General features: G+C 44.7%; 3 protein-coding genes and 1 long non-coding RNA gene across 5 annotated transcripts; all 4 read right to left on the bottom strand.

Moving 5' to 3' along the window:
• Positions 1-3,745: 3,745 nt before the first annotated feature.
• On the bottom strand, positions 3,746-4,571 carry LOC120053024. Its single transcript, XR_005477426.1, has 3 exons — positions 4,520-4,571; positions 4,292-4,368; positions 3,746-3,794 (listed from the first exon to the last, which is right to left on the bottom strand). It is a non-coding gene; the product is annotated as an uncharacterized LOC120053024 (long non-coding RNA).
• Positions 4,572-4,586: 15 nt separating this feature from the next.
• LOC120053013 lies at positions 4,587-9,517 on the bottom strand. Of its 2 annotated transcripts, XM_039000264.1 has the most exons (5): positions 9,031-9,517; positions 8,423-8,553; positions 8,053-8,226; positions 4,996-5,153; positions 4,587-4,631 (listed from the first exon to the last, which is right to left on the bottom strand). In XM_039000264.1, exons 1-5 carry the CDS (start codon positions 9,311-9,313, stop codon positions 4,625-4,627), a joined length of 753 nt encoding a protein of 250 aa, XP_038856192.1. In that variant the 5' UTR covers positions 9,314-9,517; the 3' UTR covers positions 4,587-4,624. The 2 variants fall into 2 exon arrangements, with proteins under 2 accessions (XP_038856192.1, XP_038856194.1); XM_039000266.1 differs by lacking the exons at positions 4,587-4,631; positions 4,996-5,153 and adding an exon at positions 7,226-7,340.
• A 3,327-nt stretch (positions 9,518-12,844) lies between these two features.
• LOC120052974 (zinc finger protein GLI4-like) lies at positions 12,845-18,705 on the bottom strand. Its single transcript, XM_039000223.1, has 6 exons — positions 18,672-18,705; positions 18,305-18,469; positions 16,225-16,389; positions 15,776-15,887; positions 15,423-15,550; positions 12,845-14,139 (listed from the first exon to the last, which is right to left on the bottom strand). The coding sequence occupies exons 3-6, from the start codon at positions 16,312-16,314 to the stop codon at positions 13,207-13,209; spliced, it is 1,263 nt and encodes a 420-aa protein (XP_038856151.1). The 5' UTR covers positions 16,315-16,389; positions 18,305-18,469; positions 18,672-18,705; the 3' UTR covers positions 12,845-13,206.
• Positions 16,828-18,298, bottom strand: LOC120053006 (zinc finger protein 184-like). The gene has a single exon (XM_039000258.1). The coding sequence runs from the start codon at positions 18,047-18,049 to the stop codon at positions 17,273-17,275; it is 777 nt and encodes a 258-aa protein (XP_038856186.1). The 5' UTR covers positions 18,050-18,298; the 3' UTR covers positions 16,828-17,272.
• Positions 18,706-27,154: the final 8,449 nt, after the last annotated feature.

The raw sequence follows: 27,154 nt of genomic DNA, 5'->3' as shown, positions 1-27,154 counted from the left end.
TCACCGCCATTAACCTCTAACTGTTTTAAAGTCACCACCACACCAACCATCACCATATCATCTACTCTGCCTCATCATACTCATTCTTTCCTCTGTTCACCTCATCCAGTTCCATACATCCAAAACCAACAGAATTAACTACAAACTAATTAGTACTACATTACATGTCACTACACTCTATTCATGTGTGCATTTTCTGCTGGTGTATCCTGAGGTAGCTCCTCTCTGAGAACCTTTTCCTGTAGTGCGTACAGGCAAACCGCCTTTCTCCTGTGTGGATCTTCAGGTGCATCTTCAGCTGGTGCTGATGTGAGAACCTCTTCTCACACTGGGGGCAGCTGTAGGGTTTTCTCCCCTGTGTGGACCTTCTGGTGGATCTCAGCCTGTTTGGGAAATTGAAGGCTTTCCCACAGAACAAACACAGGAAACTTTACTGATTACGTCTCTACTACTGTCATTTGTCAATGGGCTTGTGTAGCAATTTAGTGTTGAGGCACTGGCATTGTCTGAGGTCTGGTTTAACATTAGGAGAGTGTGAGGGATGAAGGTCAGGGAGTGTTCCAGTTGATAGATCCTATATAAGGCAGGCTGAAGGCAGCACCTGTTAGGGGGTTAACCTGAGGTGCCATCAGTCTCTGAATCAAAATTATAGGAGCAGGACGGAACATCTCTAGCCAAATCTGTTCTCTACCGCCGCATACCGACAGCTCCCCGTCCCCACAAACCAAATCTACATTTACATTTAAGTCATTTAGCAGACGCTCTTATCCAGAGCGACTTACAAATTGGTGCATTCACCTTATGATATCCAGTGGAACAGCCACTTTACAATAGTGCATCTAAATCTTTTAAGGGGGGGAGGGGGGGGGTTAGAAGGATTACTTTATCCTATCCTAGGTATTCCTTAAAGAGGTGGGGTTTCAGGTGTCTCCGGAAGGTGGTGATTGACTCCGCTGACCTGGCGTCGTGAGGGAGTTTGTTCCACCATTGGGGTGCCAGAGCAGCGAACAGTTTTGACTGGGCTGAGCGGGAACTGTACTTCCTCAGAGGTAGGGAGGCGAGCAGGCCAGAGGTGGATGAACGCAATGCCCTTGTTTGGGTGTAGGGCCTGATCAGAGCCTGAAGGTACGGAGGTGCCGTTCCCCTCACAGCTCCGTAGGCAAGCACCATGGTCTTGTAGCGGATGCGAGCTTCAACTGGAAGCCAGTGGAGAGAGCGGAGGAGCGGGGTGACGTGAGAGAACTTGGGAAGGTTGAACACCAGACGGGCTGCGGCGTTCTGGATGAGTTGTAGGGGTTTAATGGCACAGGCAGGGAGCCCAGCCAACAGCGAGTTGCAGTAATCCAGACGGGAGATGACAAGTGCCTGGATTAGGACCTGCGCCGCTTCCTGTGTGAGGCAGGGTCGTACTCTGCGAATGTTGTAGAGCATGAACCTACAGGAACGGGCCACCGCCTTGATGTTAGTTGAGAACGACAGGGTGTTGTCCAGGATCACGCCAAGGTTCTTAGCGCTCTGGGAGGAGGACACAATGGAGTTGTCAACCGTGATGGCGAGATCATGGAACGGGCAGTCCTTCCCCGGGAGGAAGAGCAGCTCCGTCTTGCCGAGGTTCAGCTTGAGGTGGTGATCCGTCATCCACACTGATATGTCTGCCAGACATGCAGAGATGCGATTCGCCACCTGGTTATCAGAAGGGGGAAAGGAGAAGATTAATTGTGTGTCGTCTGCATAGCAATGATAGGAGAGACCATGTGAGGTTATGACAGAGCCAAGTGACTTGGTGTATAGCGAGAATAGGAGAGGGCCTAGAACAGAGCCCTGGGGGACACCAGTGGTGAGAGCACGTGGTGAGGAGACAGATTCTCGCCACGCCACCTGGTAGGAGCGACCTGTCAGGTAGGACGCAATCCAAGCGTGGGCCGCGCCGGAGATGCCCAACTCGGAGAGGGTGGAGAGGAGGATCTGATGGTTCACAGTATCAAAGGCAGCCGATAGGTCTAGAAGGATGAGAGCAGAGGAGAGAGAGTTAGCTTTAGCAGTGCGGAGCGCCTCCGTGACACAGAGAAGAGCAGTCTCAGTTGAATGACTAGTCTTGAAACCTGACTGATTTGGATCAAGAAGGTCATTCTGAGAGAGATAGCAGGAGAGCTGGCCAAGGACGGCACGTTCAAGAGTTTTGGAGAGAAAAGAAAGAAGGGATACTGGTCTGTAGTTGTTGACATCGGAGGGATCGAGTGTAGGTTTTTTCAGAAGGGGTGCAACTCTCGCTCTCTTGAAGACGGAAGGGACGTAGCCAGCGGTCAAGGATGAGTTGATGAGCGAGGTGAGGTAAGGGAGAATGTCTCCGGAAATGGTCTGGAGAAGAGAGGAGGGGATAGGGTCAAGCGGGCAGGTTGTTGGGCGGCCGGCCGTCACAAGACGCGAGATTTCATCTGGGGAGAGAGGGGAGAAAGAGGTCAAAGCACAGGGTAGGGCAGTGTGAGCAGAACCAGCGGTGTCGTTTGACTTAGCAAACGAGGATCGGATGTCGTCAACCTTCTTTTCAAAATGGTTGACGAAGTCATCCGCAGAGAGGGAGGAGGGGGGGGGGGGGAGGGGGAGGAGGATTCAGGAGGGAGGAGAAGGTGGCAAAGAGCTTCCTAGGGTTAGAGGCAGATGCTTGGAATTTAGAGTGGTAGAAAGTGGCTTTAGCAGCAGAGACAGAAGAGGAAAATGTAGAGAGGAGGGAGTGAAAGGATGCCAGGTCCGCAGGGAGGCGAGTTCTCCTCCATTTCCGCTCGGCTGCCCGGAGCCCTGTTCTGTGAGCTCGCAATGAGTCGTCGAGCCACGGAGCAGGAGGGGAGGACCGAGCCGGCCTGGAGGATAGGGGACATAGAGAGTCAAAGGATGCAGAAAGGGAGGAGAGGAGGGTTGAGGAGGCAGAATCAGGAGATAGGTTGGAGAAGGTTTGAGCAGAGGGAAGAGATGATAGGATGGAAGAGGAGAGAGTAGCGGGGGAGAGAGAGCGAAGGTTGGGACGGCGCGATACCATCCGAGTAGGGGCAGAGTGGGAAGTGTTGGATGAGAGCGAGAGGGAAAAGGATACAAAGTAGTGGTCGGAGACTTGGAGGGGAGTTGCAATGAGATTAGTGGAAGAACAGCATCTAGTAAAGATGAGGTCAAGCGTATTGCCTGCCTTGTGAGTAGGGGGGGAAGGTGAGAGGGTGAGGTCAAAAGAGGAGAGGAGTGGAAAGAGGGAGGCAGAGAGGAATGAGTCAAAGGTAGACGTGGGGAGGTTAAAGTCACCCAGAACTGTGAGAGGTGAGCCAGCCTCAGGGAAGAAACTTATCAAGGCGTCAAGCTCATTGATGAACTCTCCAAGGGAACCTGGAGGGCGATAAATGATAAGGATGTTAAGCTTGAAAGGGCTGGTAACTGTGACAGCATGGAATTCAAAGGAGGCGATAGACAGATGGGTCAGGGGAGAAAGAGAGAATGTCCACTTGAGAGAGATGAGGATCCCAGTGCCACCACCCCGCTGACCAGAAGCTCTCGGGGTGTGCGAGAACACGTGGGCAGACGAGGAGAGAGCAGTAGGAGTAGCAGTGTTATCTGTGGTAATCCATGTTTCCGTCAGTGCCAAGAAGTCGAGGGACTGGAGGGAAGCATAGGCTGAGATGAACTCTGCCTTGTTGGCCGCAGATCGGCAGTTCCAGAGGCTGCCGGAGACCTGGAACTCCACGTGGGTCGTGCGCGCTGGGACCACAAGGTTAGGGTGGCAGCGGCCACGCGGTGTGAAGCGTTTGTATGGTCTGTGCAGAGAGGAGAGAACAGGGATAGACAGACACATAGTTGACAGGCTACAGAAGAGGCTACGCTAATGCAAAGGAGATTGGAATGACAAGTGGACTACACGTCTCGAATGTTCAGAAAGTTAAGCTTACGTTGCAAAAATCTTATTGACTAAAATGATTAAAATGATGCAGTACTGCTGGCTGGTGAAGTAGGCTAGCTAGCAGTGGCTGCGTTGTTGACTTTGTTTGAAAGTGTTGCTGGCTAGGTAGCCTCGATAACTGGCTAGGTAACCTCGATAACTGGCTAGATAATTACTCTAAACTACACAATTATCTTAGATACAAGGACAGCAAAGACAACTATGTAGCTAGCTAACACTACACTAATCAAATCGTTCCGTTGTCTATAGAAATCTATTCTTCACCCCGTTGTCATGGAGACTAAGCTTGGTTGTTGTGTTTGACTGTGTTTCTAGTTGTGGTTAACAGTTGAGGACGCTGTCCCATCCACTGACCTCCACTATGTCGTCTCTGGTCCTGGCTTGCTCAGTGATGTCGTCACCATGGGCCCAATGGAGTCGGAGTCAATTACCTGGTGAAGTTCATAAATTATGTGTTCAAATATGTAAACACAAGTTGTGGTGATTTAATTTTATGAATGAAGAAAAAATAAAAGCCAGGTGCATCACTATTCCTATTGAAGATCTATTACTGTATGTAGGCTATATGTATTTCTCCCTTACCTTGCTCCCCCATCTTTAGTCCACTCAGCAGATCAATGCTCTCTGGTCCATCCTCTATTGTCTCCTCTTTGACCAGCAGCAGATCAGGCTTCCCATTCTCCATGTCTACTGACTAAGAGATACAGAGTGAGAGGATGTTGGATCAAGAAATCTGATATGAGCACCCTGCTATGGAGCATCTTCTGATTGGACAATGAGGGATTGCTATGAGTACTATGCAAACATATGTTAGTTGATTTGATTAGTTGACACTCTTTAATGGTTTGATAATTGAAAGGCATGGTCCCACACTTAAGACAAAATTCATCAAGACCCGTATCCACAAAGAGTCTCAGAGTAGAAGTTCTGATCGAGGATCAAGTCCCCGCATGTCTACATGGTCTAATTCATTATCATCTAAAAGGCAAAACTGATTCTAGATCAATACTCCTACCCAGACCTAATATAATTCAGATCGTAGTTTACAGTGGGCTCACCTCAGTGAGACTGTGTGTGGTCCTGTGCTGCTCAGCTGGTTCCTCTGTGGGTTCAGGAGGAGGTGTAGTGTGTGGTCCTCCATGACCATGTTCTCCTCATGGTTCCCCAGACCCTCCTCACACCCCTCCTCCTTCACCAGCAGCACCTCTGGACCCTCCTGGAAGAGACAGGTGATACTGATTACACACACTCCCTCAGGTACGTACACACGTGTACAGAGAACACACTTTCAACATGCAATCACTCAAATAGCAAAAGGCAAATGCTGTTACTATCTATTTATACAAACAGCTGTATTGTTAAATACTTCCAGATGCAACAGAGTTTTCATGACACAAATGGGTCCCGTGTGGCTCAGTTAGTAGAGCATGGCGCTTGCAACGCCAGGGTTGTGGGTTCGATTCCCACTGGGGACCAGTACAAAAAAAAGTATGAAAATGTATTGCACTCACTACTGTAAATCGCTCTGGATAAAAGCGTCTGCCGAATGGCTACAAAAAAAAGTGTTTACCCATCCTCACCTTGTTTCAAATCAAGTTGTATTTGATGTTTACTTACAAGCCCTTAAACAACAATGAAAGTTAAGTAAAAAAGAAAAGAGCAAAAAAAACAACAATAATGATGCTATATACAAGGGGTACAGGTTTGACCAAGTCAATGTGTGGGGGTACAGGTTTGTCGCGGTAATTGAGGTAAATATGTACTTGTAGTATATTGACTATGCATAAATAATAACCATTGAGTATCAGCATCGTAAAAAGGGGGGAGGGGTCAATGCAAATAGTCCGGGTAGCCATTTGATTTGCTGTTCAACAGGCTTATGGCTTGGGGGTAGAAGCCTTTTGGACCGAGACTTGGCACTCTGGTACCGCTTGCTGTGTGTTAGCAGAGTCTATGACTAGGGTGGCTGGAGTATCTTTTTTGTTTTAGGGCCTTCATCTGACGCCGCCTGGTATAGAGGTCCTGGCCCCAGTGATGTACTGGGCCATACGCAATCCCCTCTGTAGAGCCTTGCAGTTGCCATACCAAGCGGTGATTCAACCGGTTAGGATGCTCTCGATGGTGCAGCTGTAGACATTTTTGAGGATCTGAGGACCTATGCAAAATATTTTCAGTCTCCTGAGGGGGAATAGGTTTTGTCGTGCCCTCTTCACGACTGTCTTGGAATGTTTGGACCATGATAGTTTGTTGATGTGGACACCAAGGAACTTGAAGCTCTCTCCACAACAGCCCCGTCGATGAGAATGGCGGCATGCTCGGCCCTCCTTTTCCTGTAGTCCAAAATCATGTCCACAATCACTGCCAGGTCTCTGACCTCCTCCCTTTGAGTCCTATACTGTAGTTACAGAATTACTTAAATTGTTGTTAAACACATCATGGTGGACAAAAACGTTGTGGGTAAAAACAAGTCAGCAATGATAAGTAAAAAAAATCATCTGACAAACCTGACTAAGGTATTTTGATGTGTACAGTAGGTGCTTTAAAAAATATATATTTAACCTTTATTTAACTAGGCAAGTCAGTTAAGAACAAATTCTTATTTACAATGACGGCCTACCACGGCCAAACCCGGATGACGCTGGGCCAATTGTGCGCTGCCCTATGGGACTCCCAATCACAGCCGGATGTGATCCAGCCTGGAATCGAACCAGGTACTGCAGTGACGCCTCTTACACTAAAGAGATTCTCAATGAAAGTCTTAGAATGAAAAGTCCCATTTTGTGTTTATTAAACAAACAAGTGTTAAATACACCATATGAAAACCACACATACACGTCTCAACTAAACTTGATGAACTGAATACATATTTCTTGCGAAAATTTGTGAACACCATATAGCCTACATAGCACAAACAATTTGAAACAGACTTTTTAGGCTTATATATATATATATATATATATAAATAACATGTCTGGATGCAATATTCGACCCAGGAATATTCAACACTATAATGTGTTACTCTTATTATCCCAAATTTATGCTGACAACAATGAAAATGAATCTTTGTCTTTAATGCAGGGTAACTTTCTATTTTATAGAGTGGAATGTTTTTTCTGCTGGTGTATCCTGAGGTAGCTCCTCTCTGTGAACCTCTTCCCGCAGTGCGTACAGGCAAACTGCCTTTCTCCTGTGTGGACCTTCAGGTGCATCTTCAGGTGACCAGCCTGGGCGAAGCGCATGTGACACTGGGTACAGCTGAACGGTTTCTCCCCTGTGTGGACCCTCTGGTGCCTTTTCAGGTGGTCCTGGCGGGAGAACCTCTTCTCACATTGGGTACAGCTGAAGGGTTTCTCCCCTGTGTGGACCCTCTGGTGGATCTCCACCTTCTGGAGGCAGCTGAATCCTTTGTGACAGAACATGCAGAGGAACCGTTTCTCTTTAATATTGCCTGATGTGGCTCCCCCTCCCTGAGCCTGGGCTCTAGCCCTGTCGTTTGAGTTCAATACCTGATCGAAAAGGATGTGGCCTTGTGAATCGGAAGGTCTCATCGACGTGGACACTAGGCCGCAATCCCTGAGTGCGTGTAAAGGGGAGTGGGTCGTGACATTTGGATTTGTCTCTAAGCTTTCCCTGTAATCTAAGAAATCTCTGCCCTGTGAGTGTCCATCTCCTTGGTGACTAACTGCATTCCATGTGGGTGGAACATCCCCCTCCACTTTCACAGTCACTTCATCTACCACTATAACCTCCCCTTTCTTATCTAAGCACCCTTCAGAGCATGCAGTACTACTGTACTGGTTCCAGTCCCATTTCGACTGATCAGTCTGTCTCTTTAAACCCAAGGGCATGTTGCCAGGGTCCATCTCTGTAGCGTAAGAACAAGACGGATCATCAACTTCTGTGTCTAACGTGTCACAATCACCATCTCCACGGGAATTAACCACCTTCTGGATTTGGTGAAATACCGGTAAATACTCTGAGCCGGGAACTGGAGGACAGCCCAGTCTCCTCAGTCCCAGTGTCTCTGGGTCTGACCTGTGGTCAGATCCTGTGTGTACAGTTAAAGTCTTGGTGTCTGTCTCTGACTTGAGGACGGCGTTCGGCATTCCACTGACCTCCGTGATGCTGCATCGGGTCCTGGGCTGTGCTGGGGCAGTGGTGGGGTCATCTGTGGCTACAGGGGGCGCTCCAGCTACTCTAGTCTGGATGTCTCTACTGTGCCATGGGTCCTCCTCTCCTTCAGACCTCTCCTGCTTGACCCCAGGACCTGCAGCCTCTGCAACTGCAGACTGACACAAGAAGAGGGGGTTATTACCAGTACATGAATAGAATTTGATAAATATGTTGTAAGGAAGTCTCACAAGCTCCCCCATGGCAGATAAATGAGGATGTAAGCAAGTGAAAGCTGAGGGGAACCTTTCTGAAATAAATTGACATATTTAATCTACAAAGTAACACATTTTTATGCAACACTATTACACTAACCTCTATCACAATAACTTGCTGGGTTGAGGTTCCACTCCCCTCATCAATAGTGATTGGTTGGTCATCTCGCCATGTATTGTGTCCAGCTGGCTTCACAAAGCTCCTGTGGCCTCCAGTGAGATGTCCTTCACCTGAGAGTGATTGCGGGTTAAAGAGGTGTTAGGTTAACTCTGGCTTTCCCACACTCAGTCCTTAAGACCCCAAGGGGTGCACGTTTTGCCCTAACACTACACAGTGAATTCAAATAATCAACTAATCATCAAGCTTTGATCATTTGAATCAGCTGTGTAGTATTAGGGCAAAACCCCAAATGTGCACCCCGAGGACTGAGTTTGGGAAACCCTGGGATGTAAGGTAATACTTCTTGATATACTATTTATTGATCAATGTATTATGTTCCATGCATCAATGTTTTCATTGACTAAATAATAGGCAATGCAGTAAGTCAATAATTGTTAGAATATGATTGTGTATTTGCACAAGATAGCTAAGTAATCAGGGGAATTATTGCATCCAATCCAAAAACTGACCAAGACCCAATTCTGGGTAACACATCTGAATAAATTTGCATAGGGCAACGGGGCTGCTCAGCCTTCTGCAAAATGTACCTCTTGCCATTCCTCTGTATCGGTCGAGGATCTTGACACTACTGGGACGACTGGTGAAGACGCGCTCTCGTATTGCCCTCTCTGCGCGTTCCCGTGCCACCTTCAGTTCCAGTAGTTTCTTCCGCAATGCCCTGTTTTCTTTCTGGCTTTGAGTTATTTCCAAACGAAACACTGCATAGTCATCGTCTACGAGTTTACAGATCTCTGCCACGGCTGCATTCGCTAGCACCTCCATGATGGAGGCTATTTGAGTGTGAAAAACCATACCGTTATAGTTAGCCATTGTTAGCAGCTAGCTAGCGTTATCTAGATAACATATATCAACCAAGTCCGGTTTCCAACGCGAATTAAAAACTACATGGGTTAAGTATGTGATGCTGTCCAGTTAAGTCATATTTTGAGTTCCAGGGTGGTAATACACATCTAAATATTAACAATAAAAACGCTAACGTGGAAATTGTTCTTGGTCACAGTTCACTTCCGTTCGTCTTAGTCTTCTATGATATCATGGCGGTCCGCAAACAAACGTTTAAGGTGCATGCCGCCACCTACTGTGCTGGAGCGTGCAATCAATCATGGTCTACCGAATTCTGCACTACTAACAAAAAATTACTGGGGGGAGTAAATGGCCTACTAACCCTCCCAACCCATTAAACTGTATCTGTGTCATGCTGAAACAATCCACCCGTAGAATTATTCAGCATGTCTACAACCATTTCAACAGAAACATCTGTTAACCACAATAACTATTTTGCCGTATCCACAATAACATTCAACCTGGCATTTCTGCTTTCACTGTCAAAATGTCCGTTGACAGAGCACATTCATGAGCACAACATTTCTGAACAGGTCTCAAACATGCCAGGACCAGCAGAAACACCAGCCCTGACAAAGTCCACTTACTGTAGTACAGGAGCAGCCTTGGAAGCGCCATCATTCCGCACTGAAGTCCCACCAATCTGTTTTACATCCTCTGCATACGAAACATCATGACTGATTCTGAGCCTCTCTAGCCTCTCGCTGCATCTGGCATCCACCAAATAGGGGGGGGGGGGCACGACATCATACAAAAAGATAAATAAATAAAAAACCCATCCCACTCCTTGAATCCTAATCCAAATCACATCCCTACACAGGCTCCGGGGCTTGAGAGCGGAACATTCATCGACAGGATTACTTGTAATGTCTCTGCTGTAAAATACCGGAGTCCCAAAAAACCTTAAACCGCACTCAATGATGCTTATTTTCTCAGATTTTCTTTGTTTGCGCTGTGCAGTTTATAACCATTTCAAGTCACCGTTTTTAACATGCATCATGTAAGGATCTCTCTGTTGGCGAGGAACATTCACTGGTGTCTCTAATCGAACTACCATTGTTTCTTCAACGTTACTATCTTATCTTTGTCGCCTTCACCCCAACAGGGCAATTCAGGAATTCGGGTGCATGTTCGCCACCACTATTGCAGCATTTAACCATCTGGCATATTTTATTTTTTTAAAGAAGAAACATCTATATATTCTTTTGGGAACCTTTATTCATATGATACTCACCCGTCTACATACACTATCGGTCAAAAGTTTTAGAACACCTACTCCTTTAAGGGTTTTTATTTATTTGTACTATTTTCCACATTGTAGAATAATAGTGAAGACATTAAAACTATGAAACAACACATGGAATCATATAGTTACCAAAAGTGTTAAACAAATCAAAATATATTTGAGATTCTTCAACTAGCCACCTTTGGCCTTTGACAGCTTTGCACACTCTTGGCATTCTCTCAACTAGCTTCATGAGGTAGTCACCTGGAATGCATTTCAATTAACAGGTGTGCTTTGTTAAATTAATTTGTGGAGTTTCTTTCCTCAATGCTTTTTAGCCAATCAGTTTTGTGACAAGGTAAGGGTGGTATACAGAAGATAGCCCTATTTGGTAAAAGACCAAGTCCATATTATGTCAAGAACAGCTCAAATAAGCAAAGAGAAACAACAGTCCATCATTACTCTAAGACCCGAAGGTCAGTCAATACAGAAAATGTAAGAACTTAGAAAGTTTCTTCAAGTGCAGTCGTAAAAACCAAGCGCTAAGATGAAACTGGCTCTCATGAGGACCGCCACAGGAATGGAAGACCCAGAGTTTCCTCTGCTGCAGAGGATAAGTTCATTAGTTACCAGCCTCAGAAATTGTAGCCCAAATAAATGCTTCAGAGTTCAAGTAACAGACACATCTCAACATCAACTGTTCAGAGGAGACTGCGTGAATCAGTCCTTCATGGTCAAATTGCTGCAAAGAAACCACTACTAAAGGACGCCAATAAGAAGAAGAGACTTGCTTGGGCCAAGAAACATGAGCAATGGACATTAGACCAGTGGAAATGTGTCTTTTGGTCTGGAGTCCAAATTTGAGATTTTTGGTCCCAACCGCTGTGTCTTTGTGAGAAGCGGTGTGGGTGAACGGATGATCTCCACATGTGTATTTCCCAACGTAAAGCATGGAGGAGGAGGTGTAATGGCATGGGGGTGCTTTGCTGGTGACACTGTCAGTGATTTATTTAGAATTCAAGGCACACTTAACCAGCATGGCTACCATAGCATTCTGCAGCGATACACTATCCCATCTGGTTTGGGCTTAGTGGGACTGTCATTTGTTTTTCAACAGGACAATGACCCAAAACACACCTCCAGGCTGTGTAAGAGCTATTTGACCAAGAAGGAGAGTGGAGTGAGGCATCAGATGACCTGGCCTCCACAATCATCTGACCTCAACCCAATTGAGATGGTTTGGGATGAGTTGGACCGCAGAGTGAAGGAGAAGCAGCCAACAAGTGCTCGGGATATGTGGGAACTCCTTTCAGACTGTTGGAAAAGCATTCCAGATGAAGCTGGTTGAGAGAATGCCAAGAGTGTGCAAAGCTGTCAAGGCAAAGGGTGGCTACTTTGAAGAATCTAAAATATATTTTGATTTGTTTTATACTTTTTTTGGTTACTACATGATTCCATATGTGTTATTTTGATGTCTTCACTATTATTAAGAAATACCCATGAATGAGTAGGTGTGTCCAAACTTTTGACTGGTAGTGTACTTCAGTCTCTACCTCACACTTCCCATCTGGGTGTTTCCTCACTAACAATAACCCATTTCCCAATCCACAATGCCCCAACCTCAGCCTTGTCAACAGCACCCCATCCCTCATTTCACTCCCCATATACCTACTGACCTTCCTCACAGAATTCTAGATGAATGGTACCACCATATCTACCTCGTCCCTCTTCAGAGCTGCTTTCGCTACCTTATCCGCTGCCTCATTTCTCCCTACTCCAACATGAGCTGGGACCCACAGAAAACCAACCTTACTCCCTTTCTGCCCCACCCTATAAAGTGACAACAGCTCTATTATCAGGTCTGGGTGTGCCTTTGACTTCCCTTCTCTCAGCACGACCAGGCTAGTAGCAGAGTCTGAACACACATTTACCCGTTTAGGCCCCACATCTTCCTCCCAATCCCCAACACTACAATCCCCAACACTACACATCAAACCTCCTATTCATGATCAGTATCTTTCAAGCGGTCGTCACTAGTTTCCACATTCATAATTATGGCTAAACCCCTATTTCTACAATTTATCTTAACCCCAATGCTAACTTTCTGCCTAACCCTAAACTTAAACTAGAAAATAACAAATTTGTTTTCAGGAATTTTTACAATACAGCACATTTTTTAAAACTAACTGTGGAACCTAGTGGAAACCCTTTAAAGCTCGGTCCTTGCCCTATAGGTTTGTAGGAAGCCAACGAAACTAAGGTCATGTTTAATTCTTAATGATAAGTTAATTTTATTTGCTTGTTTATTTGCTTGTTTATTGAAAGGACAACATGATATCTCATTTATTAAAAGATTTGATCACCTATTATTAACAGATCCCACCTGACTATGCCAAATCATGTGTTTAAAGGGGTTATAAAAACTATTGTTATGAATAGAACATAGGTAAAACCAAGTTCAGAGGTGAAATAGTGATACACTTCAATGTCAGTGTTTTGGCTAGCACACCAAAACAACAAGTCTGTATCATGTGAGCGTACCCAGATGCTCAACTAAGGGACCTAGTAATCCCCCCCAAAATTCTTACCCCAGTACACTTCACATGATAAATAAAATATTTCAGCTAGAGAATAGCTACAATTTCTCCCCATTGTGGGCACAGCTATGTCTGATGAGGTAACTCAGGAAGGAGAAGCTCTTGTAACATAGTTTGCACTTGAAAGGCCTCTCCTTGGTGTGAATGTTCTGGTGCTGTTTCATATATTTAGTCTTAGCAAAGCGCTTCCCACACGTGGGGCAGGCGTATGGCTTGTCGGCATCCGTCCTAATGCCCGACCTTCCACATTGTGACCCAATGACAGAGGAGGTAGAAGCAGGCGCCACCGCCCTCAGGTGGTTAGTCTTTGAGCTCCCTCCTTGACCTCTAGTCATTGTTTGGGTGTTGTTGGGATTGTGTGCTGTGCTATAGGCTAGGTGCTTCTTGTGGTAAACGCCCATCCTGAATCTGTCTGTATTGGTGGGGTAACCATGAGGTAACTGAGGAAAGCTAGGCCCAGGCTTTCTATGAACCCAGTCACCAGACATTAGATGAGATCCTGAAGGAGAAGACAGATTTGCTGATAGACTACCACCAGGGGGGTCTCCCACCACTCTCTGTGAAGGCTGAAGCTCAGGGTGACCTGCTCTGTTCATCATGGATACTGTGATGTTTGTATCATAGGAACAGGAGGGTCTATCTCTATCAGCCCCAGGCCCTGCGTCATCCCTGCACTGAGACTGTGAAGAGAAGGTTCTGGGCTGCAGACTGGATCCCTGACTGGAGCCTCTGTCTCTCTGATGACCACCAGGACTGAGGTTGTTCAGTCCACCTGTCCACTGGTTGTGTTCTGTGTGGTGGTGGAGTCTCCGTCTCTTGCAGTTGGGTCCTGGTTCCGATTCAGGAAGGAATATTGACGGCTCCTGATCCATGGTTCTGATCCGGGGCCAGGATTTGTGACCAGCTGCTTCAGAGGTCCAGTCTCTCCCGCCAGTAACACTGGATATCAGCAGGTCCTCATGGACTGCAGACTGCAAACATAAATTGTACAGAAGAGCATATGAAGGTTTATATAAGAAACTTGACACAATATTATAAAATGTTAACCACAGTTAAGCCCATCTCTAACACTGTGATTCAAGTACCTAACAATATAGAGCCATTGGAATGACACAAAAATAACCAAATTCAACAAAATGGCATTACAATCACATCTATTGCACAAAAGGACACGTGACAAGTGGAATAACTTTTCTCACTATGGTAACACTTTACATTTTCTGTAAATTTGGTACCCTCCCTTTGATAAAATGTATTTTAGAATACTCTGGAAAAGGTTCAACATGTAAACATGACACTTTAGGACACCAACCATCTACTACGTCTCATCATCCTTGTTCTTAACTCAATTCACCTCATCCAGTTCCCTATACATTCACAACCAACAGAATTAACTACAAACTATCTAGTACTACATTACATGTCACTATACATGGGCCGTGTGCATTTTCTTTTGGTGTATCCTGAGGTAGCTCCTCTCTGAAAACCTCTTCCCGCAGTGAGTACAGGTGAACAGCATTTCTCTCGTGTGGACCTTCAGGTGCATCTTCAGCTGGTCCTGATGGGAGAACCTCTACTCACACTGGGGGCAGCTGAAGGGTTTCTCCCTTGTGTGAACCCTCTGGTGCCACTTCAGGTTGGAGGAGTGGGAGAATCTGGCCTGACACAGGTCGCACCCAAATGATTTCTCCCGTGTGCATCCTCTGGTGGATCTCCAGGCTTTCCCCCAGAACGAACACTGGAAGCGCTTCTCTTCGCCACCGGATCACCTGAAAGCGTTTCTACTACTGTCATTTGTCAATGGGCTTGTGTAGCCATTTAGTGTTGAGGCACTAGCATTGTCTGAGTTCTGGTTTAACATAAGGAGAGTGTGAGGAGGATGAAGGCCAGGGAGTGTCTGTGTTGTTGCAGGGTCCATGTTCCAGTTGATAGATCTCAGTTGATAGATCCTATAGAAGGCAGGCTGAAGGCAGCACCTGTTAGTGGGTTAACCTGAGGTGCCATCAGTCTCTCTGAATCACAACTATAGGAGCAGAATGGAGCATCTCTAGCAGAGTCTGTGTCTGTCCTCTCCTGTTCTCATACGGACACCTCCCTATCCCCGCAGACCAAATCTACGCCTCACCCTGGTCTCAGCCAGTCTGTAGTCATGGAGACTGAGTTTGGTTGTTTTGTGTTCGACTGTCTGTTTCTGGTTGTGGTTAACAGTGTTGTTCCCCAGCCCAGAATTGAGGACGCTGTCCCATCCACTGACCTCCACTATGTCCCCTCTGGTCCTGGCCTGCTCAGTGATGTCGTCCCCAGGGCCTTTGGCTGCACCTGTCTGGGTCTGGGAATCCAAGATGGCCGTCCAGTCTCCTCTGTTAGCCTCCAGCCAACCACCTGCAGAAAGGTTACAAAATATACTTTATAAACATGGCAGAGAAAAATCTACATACGGAGTATTTATTGTCAATTACCTGGTCAAGTTCATACATTATAATGTGTGGTTTTGTATGTAAACATAAGTTGTATTGATTTTATGAATTAAGAAATAATAGCCATGTGCATCACTATTCCCATTGAAGATCTATTACTGTATGTAGGCTATATGTATTTCTCCCTTACCTTGCTCCCCCATCTTTAGTCCACTCAGCAGATCAATGCTCTCTGGTCCATCTTCTATCGTCTCCTCTTTGACCAGCAGCAGATCAGGCTTCCCATCCTCCATGTCCACTGACTGTAAGAGGTACAGAGTGAGAGGATGTTGGATCAAGAAATATGATATGAGCACCCTGCTATGGAGCATCTTCTGATTGGGTAATGAGGGATTGCTATGAGTACTATGCAAACATGATAGTTGATTTGATTACTTGACACTCTTTAATGGTTTGATCATTCAAAAGGCATGTTCCCACACTTAAGACAAATTTAATCAAGACCTGGGCCCGTAGCCACAAAGAGTCATTGATCTAAAAGGCAAAACTGATCCTAGATCAGCACTCCTACTCTGAGAGGCTTTGTGGATACGGGCCCTGACCTAATACCATTCAGACAGTAGTTCACATTGGGCTCACCTCAGTGAGACTGAGTGTGGTCCTGTGCTGCTCAGCTGGCTCCTCTGTGGGTTCAGGAGGAGGTGTAGTCTGGTTGTCCTCCATGACCATTGTCCCCTCAGGGTTACTCAGACCCTCCTCACACCCCTCCTCCTTCACCAGCAGCACCTCTGGACCCTCTTCCTCCTAGAAGAGACAGGTAATGCAGATTACAGACATACACAAACTCAGGTACGTACACACAGATAATAAACACACTTTCAACATGGAGTATTTACCCATCCCTACTGCATTTGAGTCCTATACTGTAGTTACAGAATGATTTCACTGTTGTTAAACCCATCATGGTGGACATACATATAAATATGTTGTGGGTAAAAATAAGTCCCCTATGATAAGTCAGACAAACCTGACTATTTTGATGTGTACAGTAGGTGTTTGTGTGTAGGTATATTTAGTAAGTGTATAATGGTTATAAAGCGCTATCAGAATATGCAGAATAGCGTGAGATCAGATGTGATGTATACTAAAGAGAGTCTCAATGAAAGTCTTAGAATGAAAAGTCCCATTTAGGTGTTTATTGAACATAAACAAGTTTTAAACACACCATATGAAAGCCACAGGTCTCAACTGAAAAACTGCATTTTCTCATTAAAAGTATCTTGGGGGAAAGAATATAGTAGTTGAATGGAAGTAATAAAATGGGCATTTATGAACATCATATCCTACAACGGTGTTTCCCAACTCAAGTCCCCCAACAGAACCCATTTTTATTGTAGCACTGGACAATGAGGTGTGTTGGTCCAGGACTACAACGAAAATGTGTACTTTTGGTAGACTTGAGGACTGGAGTTGGTAAACACTGGCCTACACAGTACAAACACTATATGTAATTGACTTTTTAGGCTTATATATCCTACAATGTCTGGGCCTTGCACTTCAACGCTCTTAGTTGTTATGGAAATTGACCCGCTGTTTACTTTTTGCATCTACGTCATCTCGCTGAGTCTATCTTTAATGCAGGGTTTCATCTAAGCCTCAGAAGCTATCGAGTGGAATGGTTACTTTGTTATAGAGTGGAATGGTTTTTCTGCTGGTGTATCCTGAGGCATCTCCTCTCTGAGAACCTCTTCCTGCAGTGCGTACAGGCGAATGGCTTCTCTCCAGTGTGGACCCTCTGGTGCCTCTTCAGGTGACCAGCCTGGGTGAAGCACATGTGACACTGGGTACAGCTGAAGGGTTTCTCCCCTGTGTGGACCCTCTGATGCCTCTTCAGGGTGCCAGCCTGGGTGAAGCACATGTGACACTGGGTACAGCTGTAGGGTTTCACCCCTGTGTGGACCCTCTGGTGGATCTCCACATTCTGGAGGCAGCTGAAGCCTTTGTTACAAAACATGCAGAGGAACCGTTTCTCTTTACTATTGCCTGATGTGGCTCCCCCTCCCTGAGCCTTAGCTCTAGTCCTGTCGTTTGAGTTCAATACCTGATCGAAAAGGATGCGGCCGTGTGAATCGGAAGGCCCCGTTGACGTGGACACTGGGTCACGATCCCTGAACGCGGGTAAAGAGGAGTGGGTTGGGACATTTAGATTTGTCTCTAAGCTTTCCCTGTAGTCTAAGAAGTTACTGGTGCTGCCCTGAGAGTGTCCTCCTAAGTGAGTTTCGTCTGCATTCCATGTGGGAGGAGCGTCGCCCTCCACTTTCACAGTCACCTCATCTACGACCAGACCCTCCCCTTTTTTATCTTGGCACCCTTTAGAGTATACACTACTACTGTACTGGTTCCAGTCCCCTGTAGACAGATCAGTCTGTGTCTCTAAACCCAAGGGCATGTTGCCAGGGTCCATCTCTGTAGCGTAAGAACAAGACGGATCATTGCCTCCAGTGTCTAACGAGTCACAATCACCACGGGAATGAACAGTCCTCTGGTGAAATACCGGTAAATACTCTGAGCCAGGAGCAGGAGGACAGCCCAGTCTCCTCAGACAAAGTCTCTCTGGGTCTGATCTGTCGTCAGATCCTGTGTGTAAGAGGCTGTGTGTTACAGTTAAAGTCTCAGTGTCTGTCTCGGACTTGAGGACGGCGTTCAGCGTTCCACTGACCTCCGTGATGCTGCGTCTGGTCCTGGGCTGGGGCACGGCGGTGGCAAGGTCCTCCGTGGCTTCAGGGGGCGCTGCAGTCTGGATGTCTCTGCTGTGACGTGGGTCCTCCTCTCCTACAGACCTCTCCTGCTTGACCCCAGGACCTGCAGCCTCTATATCTGCAGCCTGACACAAGAAGTGAGGAGGTTATTATTACCGGTGTCCAGTTGAATTGTATAACAATGTCGTAGGGAAGTCTCGCAAGCTCCCTTATGGCAGATAAATACGGATGTACATGTAAGCAAGTCAATAGCTGAGGGGAGCCTTTCTGAAATAAACTGGCCACATTTGATGTACTGTAATTTTGATGTAATACTATTACACTAACCTCTATCACAATAATGTGCTGGGTTGAGGTTCCACTCCCCTCATCAACAGTGATTGGTTGGTCATCGCTCCATGTATTGTGTCCCGCTGGCTTCACAAAGCTCCTGTGGCCTCCAGTGAGATGTCCTTCACCTGAGAGAGTGATTGGGGGAAAGAGGTACTGGTTAGGTACGGTCAACCCTATATTGTACACTTTTGACATTGTCTACAATTGGTAAGGATGTAAGGTAACACTTCTCAAAACTTCATGATATACTATTTATAGATTGATATGTTTCATGCATCACATTGTTTTCCTTGAGTAAATCAAGAATCTGGTTAGAATATGATAGTGCGTCTTTGACAGCTAAATAATCAGGGGAATTATTGCATACTATCCAGAAACTGATCAAGACCCAATTCTGGTTAACACATCTAAAGTTACACATGCTGAGGAGAACAGGGCTATAGGCCCCACAGCCTGTCATATAGTCCAATCGATATGTGCCAAACTTTAGGTGATATGTTCACTTTTTCATAAAACCATGGAACTTGGTACAATTTGGGGCCCTGAATATGTTCAGATATGGAGCTATCGCAAAAACTGCAGTTTTTCATTCTGCCGTAACTAAATGTATTTTGCCTCATATCTTCTGAATCAAACATGATAGACACAGAAAAGGTGACGTCTACACCTATGTTTTGATGGTCAACGATTACAATGACGCCCAGTACAACATCATAAATAGTTCAGTTTATTATCTAATGGAGGACTGCCATGGTAAGCCATGGGAAGTAATCCACTGAAAATCGCAGATTCTGACAACATACACAATATAATATTTCTGTGGCATACATAGTTGTCTGCTGCAGTTTTCTTGCCCCTGGTTGTGAATGTGGATACTGTGTGACCCCTGTGAATTCACCGAACACAAGAAGGTCCTTTGATTTGTCTGGACCCAGGGATTTCATGGGCATGTGTGCATCTCAATTGCTTGGCGGTTCCAAATGCCACCCACCCCTCAAATTATTATTATTTCAGAAAAGAACATTTCCATTTAGAAGCACTTCACAATTCTCCTTAAAGATCGCACTAACATTAAAGATATCAATCAAGTTCATTTTCAGGCATTCAAGAAGAACGAAACAGAAAATGAGAAAATCCTCCAACAAATTATGCTTTGTATTTGTTGATTGATGTCCAGCCCCAGACTCATTTATATAGCCCTTTTCACAACAACTACTGTCAGAGTGCTTCACAACAGCCTGGCGCAATGTGGCAAGGGGAGGAAAAAGTTAAGATGGAAGGAACTTCCTTTAGATGTACCGGATTGAAGGTTGGAGTGCAAGTGTACATCTAGGTCAGACCAGTTGTCAATTTAGACGAGAGTATACAGCATGTGTCCATTTATACAGTTGTTCATTTAGGCAAGATTCATGGCATGGATGACCAACAGGGTCATAGCAGATCAGAGTGTACGAGATCCTCTAGCCAGAGAGTTGTCCACATAGGCTGACAAAGATCTCATTCTAATAGACACACTTACTCAATCCACTTCCTCCTCACTGGGACATAAACCCAGAATGAGTCAAAACTGGGCATTCTGAGAATGTCTCTTGAAGTGTTGTGTGAAATTTTGGCAACTGGACTTCTTGTATAACGTACTGTTGTGTATTTTATTCGGGGCCAGAAGATGCAGCAGATTCTCAAGACAACCACTGCTGAAAGACTACATCCGTTTTCAAGTGGTTCTTGACAACATGGGACATTCCAAACCATACAACAGAACAGATTTGACATTGCTGTTGTATTATAGGTGGACATTTGTTTTGAGGCAGTTCTACTCAGACCTCCAAATGGGATGAGTTGGACAAATGCACAATGAGAGGTTATTGTCTAGACCAGTGTTTCCCAAACCTGGTCCTTGAGTACCCCAACAGTACACATGTATTGTAACCCTGGACAAGCGCACCTGATTCAACTTGTCAACTAATCATCAAGCCCTAAAATGAGCTGAATGAGATGTGTTTGTCCAGGGCAACTACAACTAAAAGGTGTACTTGCACCAGCTTTCGGCTATACAGCGGATTATAGTACTAATTTTCAGCTGGCTCCTTGTTTCACTTACATTAACTAGGCTACTTTTCACTTTGCTAGTCAGAAAAAAGTTGCCGAGCCCTCTCCCGCTAAAATAAACGATATGCAACTTCTAGTTTTCTATTGATAGGACAGGCACCTGTCAGTCAAAGTAAGCAATGACAGGGAAACACTGCTGGTTTGACAGTCTGTCTGTCCCGCCTTCCGGTTCCTGAGTGTGTGGGTTGCGTGCGCTGTTGTTGCAGTCAGAGCCGAAGTGAGAGGATTTACTCCTTCCAAAATCTGTCCGCGTGAGATGAGCCCTCTTTTGTATGGAGATCGATGAGTGTCGAATTATATGAGGCTTATTTGATCGAATATAAGTTTCAGGCTGTTACAAAATGTACTGATAAGTGGATGCACATGGCATTCCGGCAACTTTGAGGAAAAACAACTTAAGCCTGTTGGTCACACGTATCTGCCCTCTCATTGGCTAGAATGGTCCCACCTGACCTTGCCTACCTTCCATCATTGAGGACATGTATTTCCATTATTAGAGCGGCCACTCAAATATCTTGTCAATATAATATATCATATTTGACGTAGTCCAATTTCTTTACACGGAGGGAGAGAGCGTGATGCTCCTTCCTCGTCGCTGTGAGTGAATTTGCACGTCCCAAATGTGGTAACGATGAGTCGAGATCCACTTAGCCTATTGTTTTCTGGCACATTTATTTTGTTTTTTATAACTCATACAACGTATTTATGTCCATGATATCGCATCTGGACAAGTAAACTAAAGATCTTGTTCGTATTGTCGATATGAAGTCCATCAGGACATGCCAGACAATGACGTTAAACAATTTCTGTTTACATTTATCATATTTTTGACCAGAGTGAGGCGCTCTCTGATTGTTCCTGTAGTGAGGAGGATTCCTCATTGAATATTTTCATAATTTATCTGCAAATAATCGCCAAAACGCCTACCAGTATGCAAATTAGGGAGCCATATGAACGGCTCTGACCGATACGATTCGGTAAACTACTGACAAGCCAGAATTTAATTGAGCATCTGTTATGTTTATTTCAGAGACCCATTTTGTCATTTGAAAAAAAGTGCCCATCACACAATTTGTTTGATTTTAAATGTAACCTTTAATTTAACATAATTTGGGCTATTTAGTTCATTGGCTGGCTACTCCATGTGCTTGTGGAAAACACTGCTAGAGATCTTCCAGCTGGGAGAAGAGGGTCCACTCCATACTTCTGGATAAGAGCGTCTGCTAAATGACTTAAATGTAATGTAAATGTAATTTGTATGATGTGGTTTTGGTCATGATCCGGTCAATGGTAATAACGAAGAGGATAGGAGAGAAGAGTGAGCTCTGTCTCACTCCAGACTGCACAGGGAATGGCTGTAGAAAGTCTACACCCATCATGGATTTCTTCACATTTTGTGTTACAAAGTGGGATTCAAATTGATTTGTCTTTTTTGGGGGGTCAACGATCTACACAATACTTCAAAAAAATGAATTAAAAATAAACACTAATATACCTTGATTAGATAATTATTCCCCTGGAGTCAGCTGTGGGTCTTCTTTGGTTTGCACACCTGTATTGTACAATATTTGTCCATTCTTCTTACTTATATATCTTTTTTATTTTTTATTTTTTTAAATCAAGCTCAGTCTTGCCATAGATTTTCAAGCAGATTTAAGTCAAAATTGTAACTTGGCCACTCAGGAACATTCACTGTATTCTCGGTAAGCAACTCCCGCGTAGATTTGGCATTCTGTTTTTGGTAATTGTCCTGCAGAAAGGTGAATTCCTCTCCCAGTGTCTGGTCTTTGCCGATGTCAAGTATATCCATACCACGATGCAGCCACCACCATGCTTTAAAATAAGGAGGCAATTACTCAGTGATCTGTTGTTGGATTTCCCCCAAACATAAGGCTTTGCAATTAGGCCTAAAAGTGCATTCCTTTGCAGTATTACTTTAGTGCCTTGTTGCAGGTTTATGAATATTTTATTCTGTATATTTGTATTCTTTTCACTCATTATTGTGGTCACTACAATGTTGATCCATTCTCAGTTTTCTCCAATCATACCCATTTAACTCTGTAGCTGTTTTAAAAATCACCAATGACCTCATGGTGACATCTCTAAGCAGTTTTCTTTCTGTCCTGCAGCTCAGTTCAGAAGGATGTGTCTGGAGGATTTAATACATCATCCACAGCCTAAATTATTAACTTGACCATGCTTGAGGACATATTCAATATCTGATTTGTTATTGTTACCGATCCCTGCCCTTCTTTGAGGCTTTCGAAAAGCTCCCTGGTCTTTGTAGTTGAATATGTGCTTGAAAGTCAATGCTTGACTGATGGACCTTACAGATGTTGTATGTATGTGGGACAGAGGAAAGGGTAAACATTCAAAAATCATGTCAACCTCTTATTTCATAAAAAGTGAGTCCATATAAAACTTGTGATTTCCAAATGTTACTTCTGAACTAATTTAGGCTTGCATAACCAAAGGGGGTAAATACTTATGCAACGACTATATTGTTGTTTAAAAATTAATGAATTTGAAGAAAATAAATATATAGTACCAGTCAAAAGTTTGGACACACCTACTCATTCCAGGTACCTTGTAGTATAAGTGAAGACATCAAAACTATGAAATAACACATGGAATAATGTAGTAACCAAAAAAGTGTTAAACAAATCAAAAAAAATTATATTCTTCGAAGTAGCCACCCTTTGCCTTTGACAGCTTTGCACACTCTTGGCATTCTCTCAACCAGCTTTTCAATTAACAGGTGTGCCAAAAGTTAATGTGTGGAGTTTCTTTCCTCAATGCATTTGAGCCAATCAGTTATGTTGTGACAAGGTAGGGGTGGTATACAGAAGATAGCCCTATTTGGTAGAAGACCAAGTCCATATTATGGCAAGAACCGCTCAAATAAGCAAAGAGAAAGGACAGTCCATCATTACTTTAAGATGAAAGTTTCTTCAAGTGCAGTTGTAAAAACCATCAAGCGCTATGATGAAACTGGCTCTCATGAGGACTGCCACAGGAAAGGAAGACCCAGAGTTACCTCTGCTGCAGAGGATAAGTTCATTAAAGTTACCAGCTTCAGAAATTGCAGCCCAAATAAACACGTCAGAGTTAAATTAACAGACACATCTCAACATCAACTGTTCAGAGGAGACTGAGTGAATCAGATCTTCGTGGTCGAATTGCTGCAAAGAAACCACTACTAACAGGACACCAATAAGAAGATACGTGCTTGGGCTAAGAAACACGAGCAATGGACATTAGACCGGTGGAAATCTGTCCTTTGGTCTGATGAGTACAAATGAGATTTTTGGTTCCAACCGTCCTGTCTTTGTGAGACGCAAAGTAGGTGAATGGATGATCTCTGCGTGTGTGGTTCCCACCGTGAAGCATGGAGAAGGAGGTGTGATGGTGCTTTGCTATCATTTGTTTTTTAACAGGACAATGACCCAAAACACACCTCCAGGATGTGAGAGCTATTTGACCAAGAAGGAGAGTGATGGAGTGATGCATCAGATGATCTGGCCTCCACAATCACCCGACCTCAACCCAATTGAGATGGTTTGGGATGAGTTGGACAGTTGAGTGAAGGAAAAGCAGCCAAGTGCTCAGCATATGTGGGAACTCCTTCAAGACTGTTGGAAAAGCATTCATCATGAAGCTGGTTGAGAGAATGACAAGAGTGTGCAAAGTTCTCATCAAGGCAAAGGGTGGCTACTTTGAAGAATATAAAATATAATTTTGATTTGTTTAACACTTTTGGTTGCTACATGATTCCATGTGTTATTTCATATTTTTGATGTCTTCACTATTATTCTCGAAAATAGTAAAAATAAAAACCCTTGAATGAGCAGGTGTCCAAACTTTTGACTGGTACTGTGTGTGTAATATAAACCCAGCAAAAAAATAAATGTCCCTTTTTCAGGACCCTGTCTTTCAAAGATAATTTGTAAAATTCCAAATAACTTCACAGATCTTCATTGTAAAGGGTTTAAACACCGTTTCCCATGCTTGTTCAATGAACCATAAACAATTCATGAACATGAACTTGTGGAACGGTCGTTAAGACACTAACAGCTTACAGACGGTAGGCAATTAAGGTCACAGTTATGAAAACTTAGGACACTAAAGAGGCCTTTCTACTGACTCTGAAAAACACCAAAAGAAAGATGCCCTGAACGTGCCATCTGCGTGAACGTGCCTTAGGCATGCTGCAAGGAGGCATGAGGACTGCAGATGTGGCCAGGGCAATAAATTGCAATGTCCGTACTGTGAGACGCCTAAGACAGCGCTACAGGGAGACAAGACGGACAGCTGAACACACAATCCCTCCATCAGTGCTCAGACTGTCCGAAATAGGCTGAGAGAGGCTGGACTGAGGGCTTGTAGGCCTGTTGTAAGGCAGGTCCTCACCAGACATCACCGGCAACGTTGCCTATGTGTAACAGTATAACTTTAGTACGTCCCCTCGCCCTGACGCGAACCAGGGACCCTCTGCACACATCAACAACAGTCACCCACGAAGCGTCGTTACCAAGGGGAAACACTACTTCTAGGTTTCAGAGCAAGTGACGTAACTGATTGAAACGTTATTAGCGCGTACCCACTAACTAGCTAGCCATTTCACATCCGTTACACTCACCCCCCTTTCAACCTCCTCCTTTTCCGCAGCAACCAGTGATCCGGGTCAACAGCATCAATGTAACAGTATAACTTTACGGCGTCCCCTCGCCCCGACCCGGGCGCGAACCAGGGACCCTCTGCACACATCAACAACAGTCGCCCACGAAGCATCGTTACCCATCGCTCCACAAAAGCCGCGGCCCTTGCAGAGCAAGGGGAAACACTACTTCTAGGTTTCAGAGCAAGTGACGTAACTGATTGAAACGCTATTAGCGCGTACCCGCTAACTAACTAGCCATTTCACATCCGTTACATATGGGCACAAACCCACCGTCGCTGGACCAGACAGAGCAAAAAGTGCTCTTCACTGACGAGTCGTGGTTTCGTCTCACCAGGGGTGATGGTCGAATTCGCATTTAGGAATGAGAATGAGCTTTACACGGAGGCCTGTACTCTGGAGCCAGATCAATTGAGGTGGAGGGTCCGTCATGGTCTGGGGCGGTGTGTCACAGCCTTATCGGACTGAGCTTGTTGTCACTGCAGACAATCTTAATGCTGTTCATTACAGGGAAGACATCCTCCTCCCTCATGTGGTACCCTTCCTGCAGGCTCATACTGACATGACCCTCCAGCATGACAATGCCACCAGCCATACTGCTCATTCTGTGCGTGATTTCCTGCAAGACAGGAATGTCAGTGTTATGCCATGGCCAGCGAAGAGCCCGGATTTAAATCCCATTGAGCATGTCTGGGACCTGTTGGATCGGAGGGTGAGGGCTAGGGACATTCCCCCCCAAAATGTCCGGGAACTTGTAGGTGCCTTGGTGGAAGAGTGAGGTAACATCTCACAGCAAGAACTGGCAAATCTGGTGCAGTCCATGAGGAGGAGATGCACTGCAGTACTTAATGCAGCTGGTGGCCACACCAGATACTGTTACTTTTGATTATTTTGACCCCCTCCTTTGTTCAGGGACACATTATTCCATTTCTGTTAGTCACATGTCTGTGGAACTTGTTCAGTTTATGTCTCAGTTGTTGAATCTTGTTATGTTCGTACAAATATTTACACATCTTAAGTTTGCTGAAGATAAACGCAGTTGACAGCGAGAGGACGTTTCTTTTTTTGCTGAGTTTATATATACACTACCGTTCAAAAGTTTGGGGTCACTTATAAATGTCCTTGTTTTTGAAAGAAAAGCACATTTTTTGTCCATTAAAATATCAAATTGATCAGAAATACAGTGTAGACATTGTTAATGTTGTAAATGACTATTGTAGCTGGAAACGGCAGATCTTTAATGGAATATCTACATAGGAGTACAGAGGCCCATTATCAGCAACCATCACTCCTGTGTTCCAATGGCACGTTGTTAGCTAATCGAAGTTTATCATTTTAAAAAGGCTAATTGATCATTAGAAAACCCTTTTGCAATTATGTTTGCACAGCCAAAAATTGTTGTTCAGATTAAAGAAGCAATAACACTGGCCTTCTTTAGACTAGTTGAGTATCTGGAGCATCAGCATTGGTGGGTTCGATTACAGGCTCAAAATAGTCAGAAACAAAGAACTTTCTTCTGAAACTCGTCAGTCTCAGTTTCAAATTATAAACTTGAATTAGCTAACACAGCGTGCCATTGGAACACAGCAGTGATGGTTGCTGATAATGGGCCTCTGTATGCCTATGTAGATATTCCATTTTTTAAAAAGCCGTTTCCAGCTACAATAGTCATTTACAACATTAACAATGT

This window comes from Salvelinus namaycush, chromosome 8, assembly GCF_016432855.1.
Source record: "Salvelinus namaycush isolate Seneca chromosome 8, SaNama_1.0, whole genome shotgun sequence".
NCBI classification, from domain to species: Eukaryota; Metazoa; Chordata; class Actinopteri; order Salmoniformes; family Salmonidae; genus Salvelinus; species Salvelinus namaycush.
The sequence above is the reverse complement of the archived record's forward strand: the minus strand, read 5'-3'. Positions and strand labels throughout refer to the sequence as shown.